This window comes from Bufo bufo, chromosome 9 (genome assembly GCF_905171765.1).
Source record: "Bufo bufo chromosome 9, aBufBuf1.1, whole genome shotgun sequence".
In the NCBI taxonomy this organism is placed as follows: domain Eukaryota; kingdom Metazoa; phylum Chordata; class Amphibia; order Anura; family Bufonidae; genus Bufo; species Bufo bufo.
In genome coordinates, this window is record NC_053397.1 from 206,573,957 (window position 1) to 206,591,564 (window position 17,608).

General features: G+C 47.1%; 1 protein-coding gene across 5 annotated transcripts in view; it reads left to right on the forward strand.

The window, feature by feature from the left end:
- The window catches only part of TTLL7 (tubulin tyrosine ligase like 7), a 200,738-nt gene that overhangs the window by 23,844 nt on the left and 159,286 nt on the right, over window positions 1-17,608 (forward strand). For all 5 annotated transcript variants that reach the window (XM_040407953.1, XM_040407954.1, XM_040407955.1 and 2 more), the window contains exons 2-7: window positions 2,027-2,182; window positions 2,290-2,421; window positions 3,551-3,672; window positions 6,680-6,747; window positions 12,096-12,254; window positions 14,715-14,931. In XM_040407953.1, the coding sequence (XP_040263887.1) occupies window positions 2,158-2,182; window positions 2,290-2,421; window positions 3,551-3,672; window positions 6,680-6,747; window positions 12,096-12,254; window positions 14,715-14,931 (723 nt within the window). In that variant the 5' untranslated portion in view covers window positions 2,027-2,157. The remainder of the gene's footprint in view (window positions 1-2,026; window positions 2,183-2,289; window positions 2,422-3,550; window positions 3,673-6,679; window positions 6,748-12,095; window positions 12,255-14,714; window positions 14,932-17,608) is intronic.

The window sequence follows — 17,608 nt, forward strand, 5'->3', positions numbered from 1 at the left end:
CCATAGAAATGAATGGACAGCACTCCGCACTTGCAGGGTGCACTCGCCTTCACTTTCTGGGTCCGTCCTGGAGATGGGTGCAGGTCTCACCTATCCGACTTTGGCAGCATATCTTAGCGATATTCCACCAATGTCCCAGGTGAGACAACCCGTTTTCAAGATCTTTGCTCACTCTGATTGAAGCCGGAATATCCCATAAGTCTGAGATAACACAACCCCTTTAAACCAGGACTGAATTAATCTCAGCAGCAAATATGTGCCCAAAATGACTTCTGGCACCTAATTAATTCCTTAATGCGTCCTGCCGGCACCGAGATGACACCACTGGCTCCTGAGCTGTGTATAATTTAGTCTTCCCGTTTTAGCAGAGGTCTTCTTCAGTTTCAGAACTGCTATAAATAATTTTGTCTATTTCATGTACCGTCATGGCTTTTATATCTATTGACTCCTTTTCTTTACTTACTAGCCGTAAAGGGGTTTTAGAGGCTGGAGAGGGGTTCTCGGGGAATGATTTATAATGGCCACCAGCAACCTGTCCTAGAATATGAGCAGGACTGGTTGCTGCCACTTGCAGAGCTGGTGAGGGTGGCGAGTCCTCACTACACACTAAACTATTCTACAATTGATGGTAATGATGTGATCCTGCCTACGATATGCCATCACGGCTGAGCAGCCTGACAGGAACGCTCACCAGTATGTAGTGTGTAGTGAGGCCCCGTCCCCTCTCCCCCCTAAGTAGTGTAGGGATTTGCTCTGTAGGCAGGGTAAGCGGATGCAATACTAGAGGCAAGACCACGGTTGAAAAGCAAAAGTTTAGTGTTTATTCACACAAAAAGGCAGAAAAGAAAAACAATACTTTGCAGGGTCCTGGTGTTAGTTCACACAGCAAGAGTCCACAGAACAACACACGTCCCCTGGCGGTCCACAGCAGGCTTTAGGGCGCCTGACTCCTAACAGGCGGCTCTCATGCGGCTCTCAGCCTTGCAGCATGGCGGAACTCCTCAGCTCCCAAACACAGAGCTTCAACAGCTCCACTATCACCTGGAGGATCATTCCACACCCAGCTGAGCTGCTGGCTGGGTTTTTAAATCCCAGCCCAAAACCTGGCCTGGAACGTGGGGAACAGCCACCCACCCTGCTCTTTGGCTGCTCCCAATAAGAACCGGCCCGGATCGGCTTTACAGCCACACTAAGTAAAACAGTGTCAGCGAGCACTAGCTGCCGCTGACACACAAAATTACCGGTTCCTATCTCACCGAGGCCCGGAACCTCGGTGACACGTACCTTCCATCAATGACTGACCCTTGCGCCTTCCTACAGTAGCCATTTTAAATCATTCCTCGAGAAACCCCTTTAAAGGAGTTGGGAAAGAATGGGAGGGGGGGGGGGGGGGACCGAACCTGTAAAGGAAAGATGACATATCTGCTTCTCGGCACCGGCTCCTCGCTCCTTCTCCTGCAGGCTTGCGATGCTCCACTGGGCTCCCTTACATCATGACAAATTTCCAGATAGATAGATAGGAGATAGATAAATAGATGATCGATAGATAGATAGAAAAAAAGTTTTCACTGACTCTACAGGATCCGCGATGCTGTGAAAGCGCACAAATGCATGAGAGACGAATAAACAGCAAACAAGAATGGGATTTTAATATGACAGAGCGCCGGGAGGAGCGCCATGCTTTACTTTAGGTTCATCATTTCGGGACGGATGATCACTCACTGGGTTTATGGCTTTCCTGTTTATGCCTGGTTTTTAAGGCGGCGATTTTTGCAAAACAAATCAACTTTCAAGCTCCAATTCCAGTAGTGTGAAAACGCATGGAGATGCAAAATGATGGAGATAGAGAGAGACACAGATAGATAGATAGATAGATAGATAGATAGATATATAGGAGATAGATAGATAGATAGATAGGAGATTCATTAATAGATAGGAAATAGATAGACAGACAGATCTACACTTCAGGCTTTGTGTGGTCATTCTTATTTTTATGCAGTAATATGGATTACTTGTTTTCTTGCAGGGTTTGCACACTTTCACCGGCCGTGTGATGTCATAGCACAGATTGTAACCTTCCAGAAATGATATGACGACCGGTTCTCGTGAGCTGGGTACGGAAGTCCAGTGTGTTCTCCTGACCCTACATTGGCCACCATGCCATCCTTGCCTAATGAGTCTGGTATGACATCTGTGTTTTCACCGTTCATCCCATTGTCATAATTTATTTCAGTCTTATTGTAAATTTAGAAGCTTTTTGTGATGTTATCTGTTCTTCTCGTTCGGAAGATGCGTCCTCCAGCTTGTCCCTGGGCACAGCTTTAGCTTATCAGTCCAATGGCTCTAACAGGAGAAAGATACGAAAAAAGAGGAAAAGTGGCATCATCACGGCCAACGTTGCTGGAACCAAGTATGAGATCGGTAGGTGTTGGTACAGTGAGGACATCTCAAACAATGACGTTTGTAGAAAAGGTTTTGTATCCTCAGCCTGATCACAGGTATCCAGTGCTGGGACCCCACCGATCACTAGAATGGGGACTCTGATTTTCCTGTTCCTCCTCACTACATGACCACATTGAGGAGGACTTTGAATGGAGTGGTGGTCAAGCATGCCTGATGCTGCTCCATTTAATTGGGGAAATGTATCATAGACCTGCATTTTACCCCGGTCTATTATATCCCCTGCTAAACTAGAAGATGTGCACCCCTCGTCATAAATTAGGCTTGTCCTCCGGCAGTCCAGACAGAGCTGCCAAAGATCTCAGTCTTCTTTACACCAGAAATCATCTGAGTGGCCTCCATGTGATACTGTCGGCTGTGGATTTCCCTGTGAAACCATCCGCATGCCAGGGGGGCCAGAGCTGGACCTCTGGCTATCGGGTGATCGCCATGGTGGTATCATAAAGGGGTTGTCTCATTGGTGGCTGGATTTAAAGCCAAAATTGTGTCATGAAGCGTTGGACAATGATAATTTTAGAGCATTTTCTACATGATAGTCTACAGTCAGGAGATCCAAGGGATGTTTATGGCTGCCAGGATCTCAGGGTGGGTAAGCAGAGCACCATCTTTGTTTTGAACTGACCAATGAAAATTATTGTTTCTGTCGAGGCATTTGGCATATGACCATGACAGATGTTTAATTTTTTAGATTTTTGAAGTTCTTTGTAATCCTTCAAGTATGGCCACCAATGTCATAAACCAAGTGGAGGTGGTCGTAGAAAGTATTCCTGGCAACATGTCCATCCAGGACTGGATCTAGAGTAGTCCAGTTAAAGGGGTCACAGTCTGTTCATTTTGTATCCTGTCGAACTGTCTTTTTTTTCCGTGCATGTACCGTTTTATGAAGGCTGAATGATTTCCATCAATGTGGTCTATGACAATGGGGAGTAATAGTCTTATGGTGTTAGTGGTAGTCTATACAGGAAATGGGGGGCTGCTCTGACCTGCTGTGGGTTGCAGTTCCACAATATATTACATAGGATAAACATGGTAAGCTTCCGTAGTGTTTAATTTACTCTCTGGTATTAACATTCTTTGTGATTTAATCCAGTCCGTGGAGTAATCGAGGAGATGCACTTTGTGAAGAGCCGGGATGATGATGAAACTGCTAACCTTATCTGGAGCGACTGTGCCGTACAACATGAGAAAATTGCTGAGCTCAGGAACTATCAGGTAAGAAATGCCTTGTAAGTAATATAATCTACTGTATATAATATATATTTATATTGTAACATGGGGGCTGATAAAGTACTGGAGGGAGTTTAAGTGTATATCTCACCCAGAATGCTGAGATGGGTGACGTAAATGAATCCAGGAAAGCTGGGTGGTTTCAGCAAAGTGTCGTTTGCTGAGGCACATTTCTTTAAAGGGTTTTATGGACCTGGATTTTTATAGGTTGACATTTAGGTGTTGGTAGTGGGACATGTCATTCCTTCCCAACTCCAGTAGAAAACACTTTCTCCTAGCCTGAGGCAAACACAGGTGTAGCTGCTGGGCTCATTACCGTGGGAATAAATACAGGGCTGAAATGCTAATTTAAGGGCAGAAGCCTGGAACCTGCATGACCAGTTGGCTGTGTAAAGCCTAATCTCCCATGTTATGCTGAGAGCATAAGTGAGAAAAGCACGCTATTTAGTTAGCGCCCAGAGGGGCAAGGACTTTTGTTTGTTTGTTTATGTTCTGTTTTGGTGCAGTAGTCTCACTGTATAACTTGGACATCTTGGAGATCTGTCATTGCCGACACCTGTCCACACACGGGCCCAACAATATATATATATATATATATATATATATATATGATTCTAAAAAAGAAAAAAGAGATGGCAGCACCGTCACAGAGAAAAATGGATGAAGGGTGCACAAAAGCCCAGTATGGATATAAGCCAATCCAATAAAATGCAAGCGATGAAAAGAAGGGCAGCACTCCAATAAATAAAAAATGAAAAAACTTTATTTACCCATAAGGCTGTAGCGACGTTTCGGCTCTTACACAGGAGCCTTCCTCAAGCCTTGAGGAAGGCTCCTGTGTAAGAGCCGAAACGTCGCTACAGCCTTATGGGTAAATAAAGTTTTTTCATTTTTTATTTATTGGAGTGCTGCCCTTCTTTTCATCGCTTATATATGATTATATATATATATATATATATATTTATACACACACTTAGTGTGGTCAACTTTTCCAGTACTGAGTGGAAAGCATCACTTCTAGTGGAGAAAATATTCTTACAGCATGGCGGACTGTATGGCAGCTCACCAAGTCTGTACTTCCATATAGGATCCATGCATGCAGCCCTGCACTGGGCATTATAGTGATTGTCCTAAAAACCTCTATGACATAGTACGCGACACTAGAACAAAAGGAATGTTTTTAAACCCCTTTAAATTCTGTGTTCACCATTGCAAACTTTGCAGTAGGGTGGAAGTAAAAATTTACTAATGCTTTATTTCTATGCAGACCTATATGTCTCCATGGTAACAGACAGCAAACAAATTCTTTGCAGTCCGATTCTGCATTCATATTCCCTTCTCTCTGTCATCTGCTTCTGGTATCTACCAAATGTACCGTATTTTTCGCCCTATAAGACGCACCGGCCCATAAGACGCACCTAGGTTTTTGAGGAGGAAAATAAGAAAAAAAATATTTTGAACCAAAAGGTGTGCTTTTGGTGGGTTTTGAACTAATTGGGGTCTGTGGATGGCGCACTGTTATGGGGGATCTGTGGGTGACGCACTGTTATGGGGGATCTGTGGGTGACACTTATGGGGGATCTGTGGGTGACACTTATGGGGGATCTGTGGGTGACACTTATGGGGGATCTGTGGGTGACACTTATGGGGGATCTGTGGGTGGCTCTTATTGGGGTCTCTGGATGGCACTATTATGGGGATCTGTGTATGACAGTTATGGGGGGGATCTATGGATGACACATAGCATCTTATGCTATGTGTCATCCACAGATCCCCTCCATAACAGTGTCCCTGTAGTGTGAATGACCCTCAATACAGGGGGTGGGGGTCGCATCTGCTTTTATAATGACAGCGGGGCCCGTGCAGTGACTGTATTCTACTACACGGGCCCCGCTCACTGTATAATCGTATCTCTAATAGTTAATTGTTATGTATATAATCGGGTAATCAGCGCCTGTATACTTACAACTACAAGCGCTCGGTAGCAGAGAGGAGGGAGGAGGCAGGCCGGGAGGACGGGCGCTGGCAGCGTGAGTCACTACGTCATGCGCCCACGCCGCCTGCTTCATTCATAAAGTGGGCGGCGCAGGCGCTTGACGTAGTGACTCACGCTGCCAGCGCCCGTCCTCCCGGCCTGCCTCCTCCCTCCTCTCTGCTACTGAGCGCTTGTAGTTGTAAGTATACAGGCGCTGATTACCCGATTATATACATAGCAATAAACTATTACAGATATGATTATATACCAGTGAGCAGGGCCCGTGTAGTAGAATACAGTCACTGCACAGGCCCCGCTGTCATTATAAAAGCAGATGCCGGCCCCCAGCCCCCTCCTCCCTCACAGCTGATAAACCCGCCGCGCGGCATCGCGGCGGGTGTATCATTGAAAATTCGGCAAAATCAGCAGCATGCTCCCCATAAGACGCACTGCTATTTTTTCCCCAACTTTGGGGGGGGGGAAGTGCGTCTTATAGGGCGAAAAATACGGTATGTATTTATTTTACGCGCTACTATATTCTGCAGCGCTTTACAGACATTAGCATCAAGCTGTCCCCAATGGTGCTCACAATCTACATTCCCTATCAGTCTGTCTTTGGAGTGTGGGAGGAAACTCGAGATCCCGGAGGAAACCCACGCAAACATGGGGAGATGGTGTCCTTGGTCAGATTCGAACGTTAGCGCGAAATAGGGAACAAAGGGAAGAAAGTGTGAGACTGCAAGACTGCAGGATTACACTCCACATAATTTGTTTGCTGCTTGTTACCATGGAGACACATTGACCTGCCTAGGGGCTGTGGAAACAAATCAGGACATTTTTAATTAAGACGTTTTGCACAGCTGCTCCATTTTTATTCCAGCTTCACTTGGACAATACAATTAATTTGGTTGCGAAGGTGGACATACCTTCCTGATTATCCTGATAATTCCCCGTGTTGATTTGCAGCCAGTGTTTTACATGTTGCTCAAGACTTTCTGCTTATGCTTCTTGTTCCAGAGAATCAACCATTTCCCTGGGATGGGAGAGATCTGTCGGAAGGACTGCCTTTCAAGAAACATGACCAAGTGAGTTGCACTGTCTGATCTAGCAGATATCACATAGTGACAGGTTTGATACAAGGACTTTGAAAGAATTTATAGACCACCTCAGAACCGGTCTTTTTATTGCCCAAGTGCATTTAAAGAAAAAGTCAGCAACTTTACAAAAGGTTAAATATTTCCTATCATTGTGTCCACAGCTCCCATTCAGACCTCTGCATCTCCATGGTAACAGACTACATAGGAACCCTGTGTAGTCTGACCTTGCAGTCCCTTCCATCTGTCTTGTACTTTCTGTTACCACCTCTATAATATCCATGTCCCCTAATAGGGAAAGTCAAGATTGACATTTATGATATCTAAATAATGAAATAACATGTTTCAAGGTAAAGTAATTAAAGGAACCAATTGCTGGTGATTTTTAGTACCCCCACTGATATAGAAGGTAAAATATTGCACCTTCATGGTCGCCTCTTCTTCTCAGAATCAGTAAGGGGTCACAGCAACCCCCATTAATTTGACACTAATGACTGAATCTGAATGAATTGTGAACAGTGTGAATCTTAAAGTAGTTATACCATGATTGAGTGAAAAATAAAAATCAGACATGACAATCTCTTAACAAAGCTAGAACCAGCCGTGTACCTCACATGGATCCAGGGATCTCCCCATTCATTGCTCTAATTTTCTGCTGTATTTATATCAAGTTGACAGCTCAGGGGCATGATCTTTCTCAGGGGGTTTGTCCTTTCAATTGCACCTTTCTCTCTATCACAACTCAGGGGACATGACCTTTCTGCTGTAGCTCTCCCTATCACAGCTCAGGGAGTGCATCCTTTCTGCTGTAGCTCTCTCCCTATCACAGCTCAGGGAGTGCATCCTTTCTGCTGTATCTCTCCCTATCACAGCTCAGGGAGTGCATCCTTTCTGCTGTAGCTCTCTCCCTATCACAGCTCAGGAAGTGCATCCTTTCTGCTGTAGCTCTCTCCCTATCACAGCTCAGGGAGTGCATCCTTTCTGCTGTAGCTCTCTCCCTATCACAGCTCAGGAAGTGCATCCTTTCTGCTGTAGCTCTCCCTATCACAGCTCAGGGAGTGCATCCTTTCTGCTGTAGCTCTCTCCCTATCACAGCTCAGGGAGTGCATCCTTTCTGCTGTAGCTCTCTCCCTATCACAGCTCAGGGAGTGCATCCTTTCTACTGTAGCTCTCCGTATCACAGCTCAGGGAGTGCATCCTTTCTGCTGTAGCTCTCTCCCTATCACAGCTCAGGGAGTGCATCCTTTCTGCTGTAGCTCTCCCTATCACAGCTCAGGGAGTGCATCCTTTCTGCTGTAGCTCTCCCTATCACAGCTCAGGGAGTGCATCCTTTCTGCTGTAGCTCTCCCTGTCACAGCTCAGGAAGTGCATCCTTTCTGCTGTAGCTCTCTCCCTATCACAGCTCAGGGAGTGCATCCTTTCTGCTGTAGCTCTCTCCCTATCACAGCTCAGGGAGTGCATCCTTTCTGCTGTAGCTCTCTCCCTATCACAGCTCAGGGAGTGCATCCTTTCTGCTGTAGCTCTACCTATCACAGCTCAGGGAGTGCATCCTTTCTGCTGTAGCTCTCTCCCTATCACAGCTCAGGGAGTGCATCCTTTCTGCTGTAGCTCTCTCCCTATCACAGCTCAGGGAGTGCATCCTTTCTGCTGTAGCTCTCTCCCTATCACAGCTCAGGGAGTGCATCCTTTCTACTGTAGCTCTCCGTATCACAGCTCAGGGAGTGCATCCTTTCTGCTGTAGCTCTCTCTCTATCACAGCTCAGGGAGTGCATCCTTTCTGCTGTAGCTCTACCTATCACAGCTCAGGGAGTGCATCCTTTCTGCTGTAGCTCTCCCTATCACAGCTCAGGGAGTGCATCCTTTCTGCTGTAGCTCTCCCTATCACAGCTCAGGAAGTGCATCCTTTCTGCTGTAGCTCTCCCTATCACAGCTCAGGGAGTGCATCCTTTCTGCTGTAGCTCTCTCCCTATCACAGCTCAGGGAGTGCATCCTTTCTGCTGTAGCTCTCTCCCTATCACAGCTCAGGGAGTGCATCCTTTCTACTGTAGCTCTCCGTATCACAGCTCAGGGAGTGCATCCTTTCTGCTGTAGCTCTCTCCCTATCACAGCTCAGGGAGTGCATCCTTTCTGCTGTAGCTCTACCTATCACAGCTCAGGGAGTGCATCCTTTCTGCTGTAGCTCTCCCTATCACAGCTCAGGGAGTGCATCCTTTCTGCTGTAGCTCTCCCTGTCACAGCTCAGGAAGTGCATCCTTTCTGCTGTAGCTCTCTCCCTATCACAGCTCAGGGAGTGCATCCTTTCTGCTGTAGCTCTCTCCCTATCACAGCTCAGGGAGTGCATCCTTTCTGCTGTAGCTCTCTCCCTATCACAGCTCAGGGAGTGCATCCTTTCTGCTGTAGCTCTCCCTATCACAGCTCAGGGAGTGCATCCTTTCTGCTGTAGCTCTCTCCCTATCACAGCTCAGGGAGTGCATCCTTTCTGCTGTAGCTCTCTCCCTATCACAGCTCAGGGAGTGCATCCTTTCTGCTGTAGCTCTCTCCCTATCACAGCTCAGGGTGTGCCTCCTTTCTACTGTAGCTCTCCGTATCACAGCTCAGGGAGTGCATCCTTTCTGCTGTAGCTCTCTCTCTATCACAGCTCAGGGAGTGCATCCTTTCTGCTGTAGCTCTACCTATCACAGCTCAGGGAGTGCATCCTTTCTGCTGTAGCTCTCCCTATCACAGCTCAGGGAGTGCATCCTTTCTGCTGTAGCTCTCCCTATCACAGCTCAGGAAGTGCATCCTTTCTGCTGTAGCTCTCTCCCTATCACAGCTCAGGGAGTGCATCCTTTCTGCTGTAGCTCTCTCCCTATCACAGCTCAGGAAGTGCATCCTTTCTGCTGTAGCTCTCTCCCTATCACAGCTCAGGGAGTGCATCCTTTCTGCTGTAGCTCTCTCCCTATCACAGCTCAGGGAGTGCATCCTTTCTGCTGTAGCTCTCTCCCTATCACAGCTCAGGGAGTGCATCCTTTCTACTGTAGCTCTCCGTATCACAGCTCAGGGAGTGCATCCTTTCTGCTGTAGCTCTCTCCCTATCACAGCTCAGGGAGTGCATCCTTTCTGCTGTAGCTCTACCTATCACAGCTCAGGGAGTGCATCCTTTCTGCTGTAGCTCTCCCTATCACAGCTCAGGGAGTGCATCCTTTCTGCTGTAGCTCTCCCTATCACAGCTCAGGAAGTGCATCCTTTCTGCTGTAGCTCTCTCCCTATCACAGCTCAGGGAGTGCATCCTTTCTGCTGTAGCTCTCTCCCTATCACAGCTCAGGGAGTGCATCCTTTCTGCTGTAGCTCTCTCCCTATCACAGCTCAGGGAGTGCATCCTTTCTGCTGTAGCTCTACCTATCACAGCTCAGGGAGTGCATCCTTTCTGCTGTAGCTCTCTCCCTATCACAGCTCAGGGAGTGCATCCTTTCTGCTGTAGTTCTGCCTATCACAGCTCAGGGAGTGCATCCTTTCTGCTGTAGCTCTCTCCCTATCACAGCTCAGGGAGTGCATCCTTTCTGCTGTAGCTCTCCCTATCACAGCTCAGGGAGTGCATCCTTTCTACTGTAGCTCTCCCTATCACAGCTCAGGGAGTGCATCCTTTCTACTGTAGCTCTCCCTATCACAGCTCAGGGAGTGCATCCTTTCTACTGTAGCTCTCTCCCTATCACAGCTCAGGGAGTGCATCCTTTCTGCTGTAGCTCTCTCCCTATCACAGGTCAGGGAGTGCATCCTTTCTGCTGTAGCTCTCCCTATCACAGCTCAGGGAGTGCATCCTTTCTGCTGTAGCTCTGCCTATCACAGCTCAGGGAGTGCATCCTTTCTGCTGTAGCTCTCCCTATCACAGCTCAGGGAGTGCATCCTTTCTGCTGTCGCTCTCTCCCTATCACAGCTCAGGAAGTGCATCCTTTCTACTGTAGCTCTCCCTATCACAGCTCAGGGAGTGCATCCTTTCTGCTGTAGCTCGGCCTATCACAGCTCAGGGAGTGCATCCTTTCTGCTGTAGCTCTGCCTATAACAGCTCAGGAAGTGCATCCTTTCTGCTGTAGCTCTCTCCCTATCACAGCTCAGGGAGTGCATCCTTTCTGCTGTAGCTCTGCCTATCACAGCTCAGGGAGTGCATCCTTTCTACTGTAGCTCTCCCTATCACAGCTCAGGGAGTGCATCCTTTCTGCTGTAGCTCTGCCTATCACAGCTCAGGGAGTGCATCCTTTCTACTGTAGCTCTCCCTATCACAGCTCAGGGAGTGCATCCTTTCTGCTGTAGCTCTCTCCCTATCACAGCTCAGGGAGTGCATCCTTTCTGCTGTAGCTCTCCCTATCACAGCTCAGGGAGTGCATCCTTTCTGCTGTAGCTCTCTCCCTATCACAGCTCAGGAAGTGCATCCTTTCTGCTGTAGCTCTCTCCCTATCACAGCTCAGGAAGTGCATCCTTTCTGCTGTAGCTCTCTCCCTATCACAGCTCAGAGAGTGCATCCTTTCTGCTGTAGCTCTCCCTATCACAGCTCAGAGAGTGCATCCTTTCTGCTTTCGCTCTCTCCCTATCACAGCTCAGGGAGTGCATCCTTTCTGCTGTAGCTCTCCCTATCACAGCTCTGGGGGCATGTCCTTACTGCTGCAAGCTTTCTCCCTGTAACTGTCACGGCTTCTAACAATAGATATGGCTGGAGGCAGTTGAAGGATGGAACTGAGCATGTGTGTGACCACCTCAGCAGATCCATGTGCACATTATTATAAAGATTAAACTACAGGGGGCGCCATTTCAGTGAAGTAAATAGACTGTCTCACAACTGGAGCATTTTTATAACAGAAGGTAAATTACAAAAGAAACTAGTTTTTCATGCTGGATTACATTATAACGTTTAATAGCACAATCCCTTTAAGAAAACAAGTACAGAGACCTGTCAGGTCACCTCTCGGTCATTGCTAGACTTTCTTAAAGGGGTTGTCTCTGGGCTTTTTCTATTGATGACCTATCCTCAGGATAGGTCATCAGATCGGTGGGGGTCCGACACCGGGCACCCCCGCCCATCAGCTGTTTTAGGAGACGGTGAGCACAGTCATCAATATTAAAAGCTCGGACAACCTCTTTAAGTCACTTTACCTTTAAGAATCTCGTAGCTGTTAACGCTGGACTGCAGTTTTGACACCTCGGCTGCATATATATAATATTTCCAAAAATCGTGTCTCATCTTTCCTCATATTTCTATGTGCACACAGCAGTTTTATAAGGTCCCCTGGTCCCCATATAGTGCGGTAATATTTACGTGCTGAATGGCTCAACCATTACACTGCTCCAATCTGTATTATATTTTCCAGAATGATCAAGTGTCAACCTCATGAATACAGCTTTATTCCCCGCACCTGGATATTCCCCGCAGAATACACTCAGTACCAAAATTACGTGAAAGAATTAAAGAAGAAAAAGAAGCAGAAAACCTTTATTATCAAGCCGGCCAATGGAGCAATGGGTCACGGGTAATCCACTGTTCATCCTTCACGCTTACTTCATATACACTCGTGCACCATATGGTCAGCATCTAGTTTTCCTGACTTCCACATTCACTCATGTGTTCTCATTTAGGGCTCATGCACACGACCGTAGCCGTTTTTGCGGTGCGCATATTGCGAATCCGCAAAACACGGATCCCGGTCGCGTGCATTCTACATTTTGCGAACCGGAACGTCCTGCCCTCTGTAGAACTGTCCTATCCTTGTCTGCAAAACGGACAAGAATAGGACAAGTTCTATTTTTTTTTTGCAGGGCCGCGGAACGGACGTGCGGATGCGGACAGCACTTGGTGTGCTGTCTACATCTTTTGCGGCCCCAATAAAGTGAACGAGTCCGCATCTCGCCCACAAAAAAAAAATAAGCGTATCGGACAAAAAACACGGTCGTGTGCCTGAGCCCTTAGGAGGGAGAAATAATCCACCTCCAGGCACCTTTGGAGGCTGCTTATCTCCTTTGAGAACAAAGGATCGGACATGTTGAATTGGAGTCGGCAGGTTAAGCTGACTTTATTCTTAAGTGTATGAGCACCTTAAAGGGGGTTTCTGGGAGTAGAATATTGATGACTTATCCCCAGGATAGGTCATCAATATCTGATCTGTTTGAAGAAGCTGCGGCTTTGGTGAGCGCTGTGGCCTCCTCACAGCATACTCAATGCAGCGCCATCCATTGTTTAGTGGTTGTGCTTGGTGTTGCAGCCCAGACCCATTTACTTGAATGGGACTGAGCTGCATATAGGCCATATGACTCTTTAAGGGTACGTCCACACAGGACTGAATATCTGCAGCAGTTTTTGTTGCAGTATCTGTACCGTAATTGTGGTAGATTTGCTGCTGATTTTACAGTGTGTGGTAAAAGTGGTCAAATATGCTGATAAATTTGGTGCAAGTTCCATGAGCAATATAGGTTTTTATGGTCTCGTAGCAGGTGATGTGGAGTCTTAAAGCGCTAGCTAGGCTGGGTTCACACGGGCGTTGCGGGTGCGTTGCGGCAAAAGATGCGGTTGTGTTGCGGGAAAATGTGAAATTTTTGAGCGCGAGTGCAAAGAGTTTTAATGCATGAGAAAAATCAGCATGTTTGGTACCCAGACCCGAACCCGGACTTCTTCACAGAAGTTCGGGCTTGGGATCGGTGTTGTGTAAATTTTATTATTTTCCCTTATAACATGGTTATAAGGGGAGATAATAGCATTCGTAATACAGAATGCTTAGTAAATTAGGGATGGAGGGGTTAAAAAATTAAAAACAAATAATCAAACTCGCCTCTTCCACTTGTTTGCGCAGCCCGGCTCGTCTTCTTTCTTCTTCTTTGAGGACCTGGGAGGGAAAGGACCATGTGATTGACCATGTGATGAGCACAGCGACGTCACCAAAGGTCCTTTTCCTCCCAGGTCCTCAAAGAAGAATAAAGAAGACGAGCCGGGCTGCGCGAACAAGTGGATAAGGCGAGTTTAATTTTTTATTTTTACTTTTAACCCCTCCATCCCTAACCATGTTATAAGGGAAAATAATAAAATCTACACTACAGCAATCCCAAACCCGAACTTCTGTGAAGAAGTCCGGGTTCAGGTCTGGGTACCAAACATGCCAATTTTTTTCACGCGCATGCAAAATGCATTAAAACGCTTTGCACTCGCACGGAAAAATCGCGCATTTTCCCGCAATGCTCCCGCATCTTTTCCCTCAGCGCCCGTGTGAACCCAGCCTAAAGGGGTTGTACGACCTCCAGGCTAAAATTAATTAACATCCTGATTGTGTTTAAAGACAGAAAGAACAGCTCACCTGTCTCACCGGTGCTCAGTTCCAGCACTGATGGTTCTGTCCCTGCTGCTTCTCGTCCTATGTGCGCCATCCTGTCTTGCACTGCTGCAGCCATTCACTGGCCTCAGTGGTGACGTGTCCCTGAGAGGCATGTGACGCAAGAGGCTCAGTGGTCATTTGCTGTAAGGACATCTGGTTTTTGCTGCAGGAAGATCACCAAGTCTTGGCCCCCAAGAAAGGTCATGGGTTGGGGCCAGTATCTCTTATGTAGTAGTGTCGTCAGTCACTTAGCCAAGGGTCGTCACCAGGAGAGCGGTCGGGACGTGACAGGCCAGTTGACAAGACGAAAGTGTAGTCAGGAATGTAGCCAAGGGTCCGAATCAGAAGTCAGACAACAGTTATGAGGTAGACCAGGGGTCAGCAACCTTTGGCTGTGAAACTACAGTTCCCGCCATACTCTATTCACTTCTATGGGAGTTCTGAGAAGAGCAGAGCAAGTTTGCAGGCTGGGAGTTGTGTCGGAGGTTGCCTACCCCTGAGGTAGACACTCCAAAGGATGAGGCAAGAGCAAGGTCAGGGACAAGACCGAGGTCAGGATTGGGAATAATGCTTGGAAAGGTATGGTAGAATGAGGCCTCCTGATGTCATCTCCTTGTTCTTTTCCTTCAGGATATCTCTGGTCCGAAATGGGGAAAAGCTGCAGGCTCAGGACCACCTCATTGTTCAGGAATATCTTGATAAACCATTCCTGCTGGAAGGATACAAGTTCGATTTGCGCATCTACATCCTGGTGACGTCCTGCGATCCCCTGAGGATATTCCTGTATAATGACGGGCTGGTCAGGATGGGCACGGAGAAGTATCATCCTCCCTCAGAATCCAACCTGGTGAGTTTTATGTCCTCCGTGTCATGGAAAGAATGGAGACAAGCAGCATGTATTTTGCTATCTGCAAAAAATACGGATAACATCCATATGACGTCTATATTGCATTCATTTTTTTTGCGGACCAATTGTAACAATGCCTATTGTCCGTAAAATAGAAAAGCATAGGACACGTTCAATCTTTTTGCAGGGCTGCGGAACGGACATATGGATGCCGACAGCACACGGTGTGCTGTCCGCATTTTATTCGGCCCCATTGAAATAAATGGTTCTGTGTCTGATCCACAAATAATGCGGATCAGATGTGGAGCAAAAATGGGGCCTTAATTACATTGCAGTGATGACACTCACCCAGTGGTAGCTGTATTTTTCTTGTTACCGAGCTTTTTTTTTAAAAAAAAAACAGTGCACCCATATACACTGCTCAAAAAAATAAAGGGAACACTTAAACAACACAATGTAACTCCAAGTCAATCACACTTCTGTGAAATCAAACTGTCCACTTAGGAAGCAACACTGAGTGACAATCAATTTCACATGCTGCTGTGCAAATGGGATAGACAACAGGTGGAAATTATAGGCAATTAGCAAGACACCCCCAATAAAGGAGTGGTTCTGCAGGTGGTGACCACAGACCACTTCTCAGTTCCTATGCTTCCTGGCTGATGTTTTGGTCACTTTTGAATGCTGGCGGTGCTTTCACTCTAGTGGTAGCATGAGATGGAGTCTACAACCCACACAAGTGGCTCAGGTAGTGCAGCTTATCCAGGATGGCACATCAATGCGAGCTGTGGCAAGAAGGTTTGCTGTGTCTGTCAGCGTAGTGTCCAGAGCATGGAGGCGCTACCAGGAGACAGGCCAGTACATCAGGAGACGTGGAGGAGGCCGTAGGAGGGCAACAACCCAGCAGCAGGACCGCTACCTCCGCCTTTGTGCAAGGAGGAACAGGAGGAGCACTGCCAGAGCCCTGCAAAATGACCTCCAGCAGGCCACAAATGTGCATGTGTCTGCTCAAACGGTCAGAAACAGACTCCATGAGGGTGATATGAGGGCCCGACGTCCACAGGTGGGGGTTGTGCTTACAGTCCAACACCGTGCAGGACGTTTGGCATTTTCCAGAGAACACCAAGATTGGCAAATTCGCCACTGGCGCCCTGTGCTCTTCACAGATGAAAGCAGGTTCACACTGAGCACATGTGACAGACGTGACAGAGTCTGGAGACGCCGTGGAGAACAATCTGATGCCTGCAACATCCTCCAGCATGACCGGTTTGGCATTGGGTCAGTAATGGTGTAGGGTGGCATTTCTTTGGAGGGCCGCACAGCCCTCCATGTGCTCGCCAGAGGTAGCCTGACTGCCATTAGGTACCGAGATGAGATCCTCAGACCCCTTGTGAGACCATATGCTGGTGCAGTTGGCCCTGGGTTCCTCCTAATGCAAGACAATGCTAGACCTCATGTGGCTGGAGTGTGTCAGCATTTCCTGCAAGACGAAGGCATTGATGCTATGGACTGGCCCGCCCGTTCCCCAGACCTGAATCCAATTGAGCACATCTGGGACATCATGTCTCGCTCTATCCACCAACGTCACGTTGCACCACAGACTGTCCAGGAGTTGGCAGATACTTTAGTCCAGGTCTGGGAGGAGATCCCTCAGGAGACCGTCCGCCACCTCATCAGGAGCATGCACAGGCGTTGTAGGGAGGTCATACAGGCACGTGGAGGCCACACACACTACTGAGCCTCATTTTGACTTGTTTTAAGGACATTACATCAAAGTTGGATCAACCTGTAGTGTGTTTTTCCACTTTAATTTTGAGTGTGACTCCAAATCCAGACCTCCATGGGTTGAAAAATTTGATTTCCATTTTTTTATTTTTGTGTGATTTTGTTGTCAGCACATTCAACTATGTAAAGAACAAAGTATTTCAGAAGAATATTTAATTAACTCAGATCTAGGATGTGTTATTTTTGTGTTCCCTTTATTTTTTTGAGCAGTGTATATACAATGGCTGAATGGAATTTTTAAAGAGGTTGTCCACGAATGAAAAACATGGCCGCTTGCTTCCAAAAACAGCGCCTCTCCTGTCCACTGGTTTTGTTTGGTATTGCTGAGCTGAGCTGCATATATATGCGCGCACAGTTTTTTTTTATTTTTAGAAAAGCTCGGTAAATAGAAAATAAAAATACAGCTACCACTGAGTTGAGCTGAGCTGAGCTGTAATCCACAAGCCATGGACAGGTTTGGAAAGACGCCATGTTTTTCTAAACCTGGGCGACCCCTTAACCCAACCCATCCGTGTATCGCCTCCTGGTGTCTGGGAAAACTTTCTGGTTGTCATCAAGTTTACCTGCATACAGATACAGCCTAGAAGTGGTTGATAAAAATTTTTAACAATTTTCCCAAAAAAGGACAACTCACACCTATACTCACTAGTGATTTTTTTTAAATTTAAAGTTGTTGTCTGTGTTTTAGATATTGACGACCTATGCATAGGACATGTCATTAATATCACATTGGTGGGAGTTCGATACCCTGCACCTCCACCGATTACCTGTCCTCAATAGCCGCTGACGCTGGAATTGTGAAGCTGGAGCACAGCTCCACCCGCTGTGCTGTGGCTGTGCCAGGTTACTGCAGCTCAGCTGTCAGTCAAGCGAACAGTCGGCCACTGTTTGT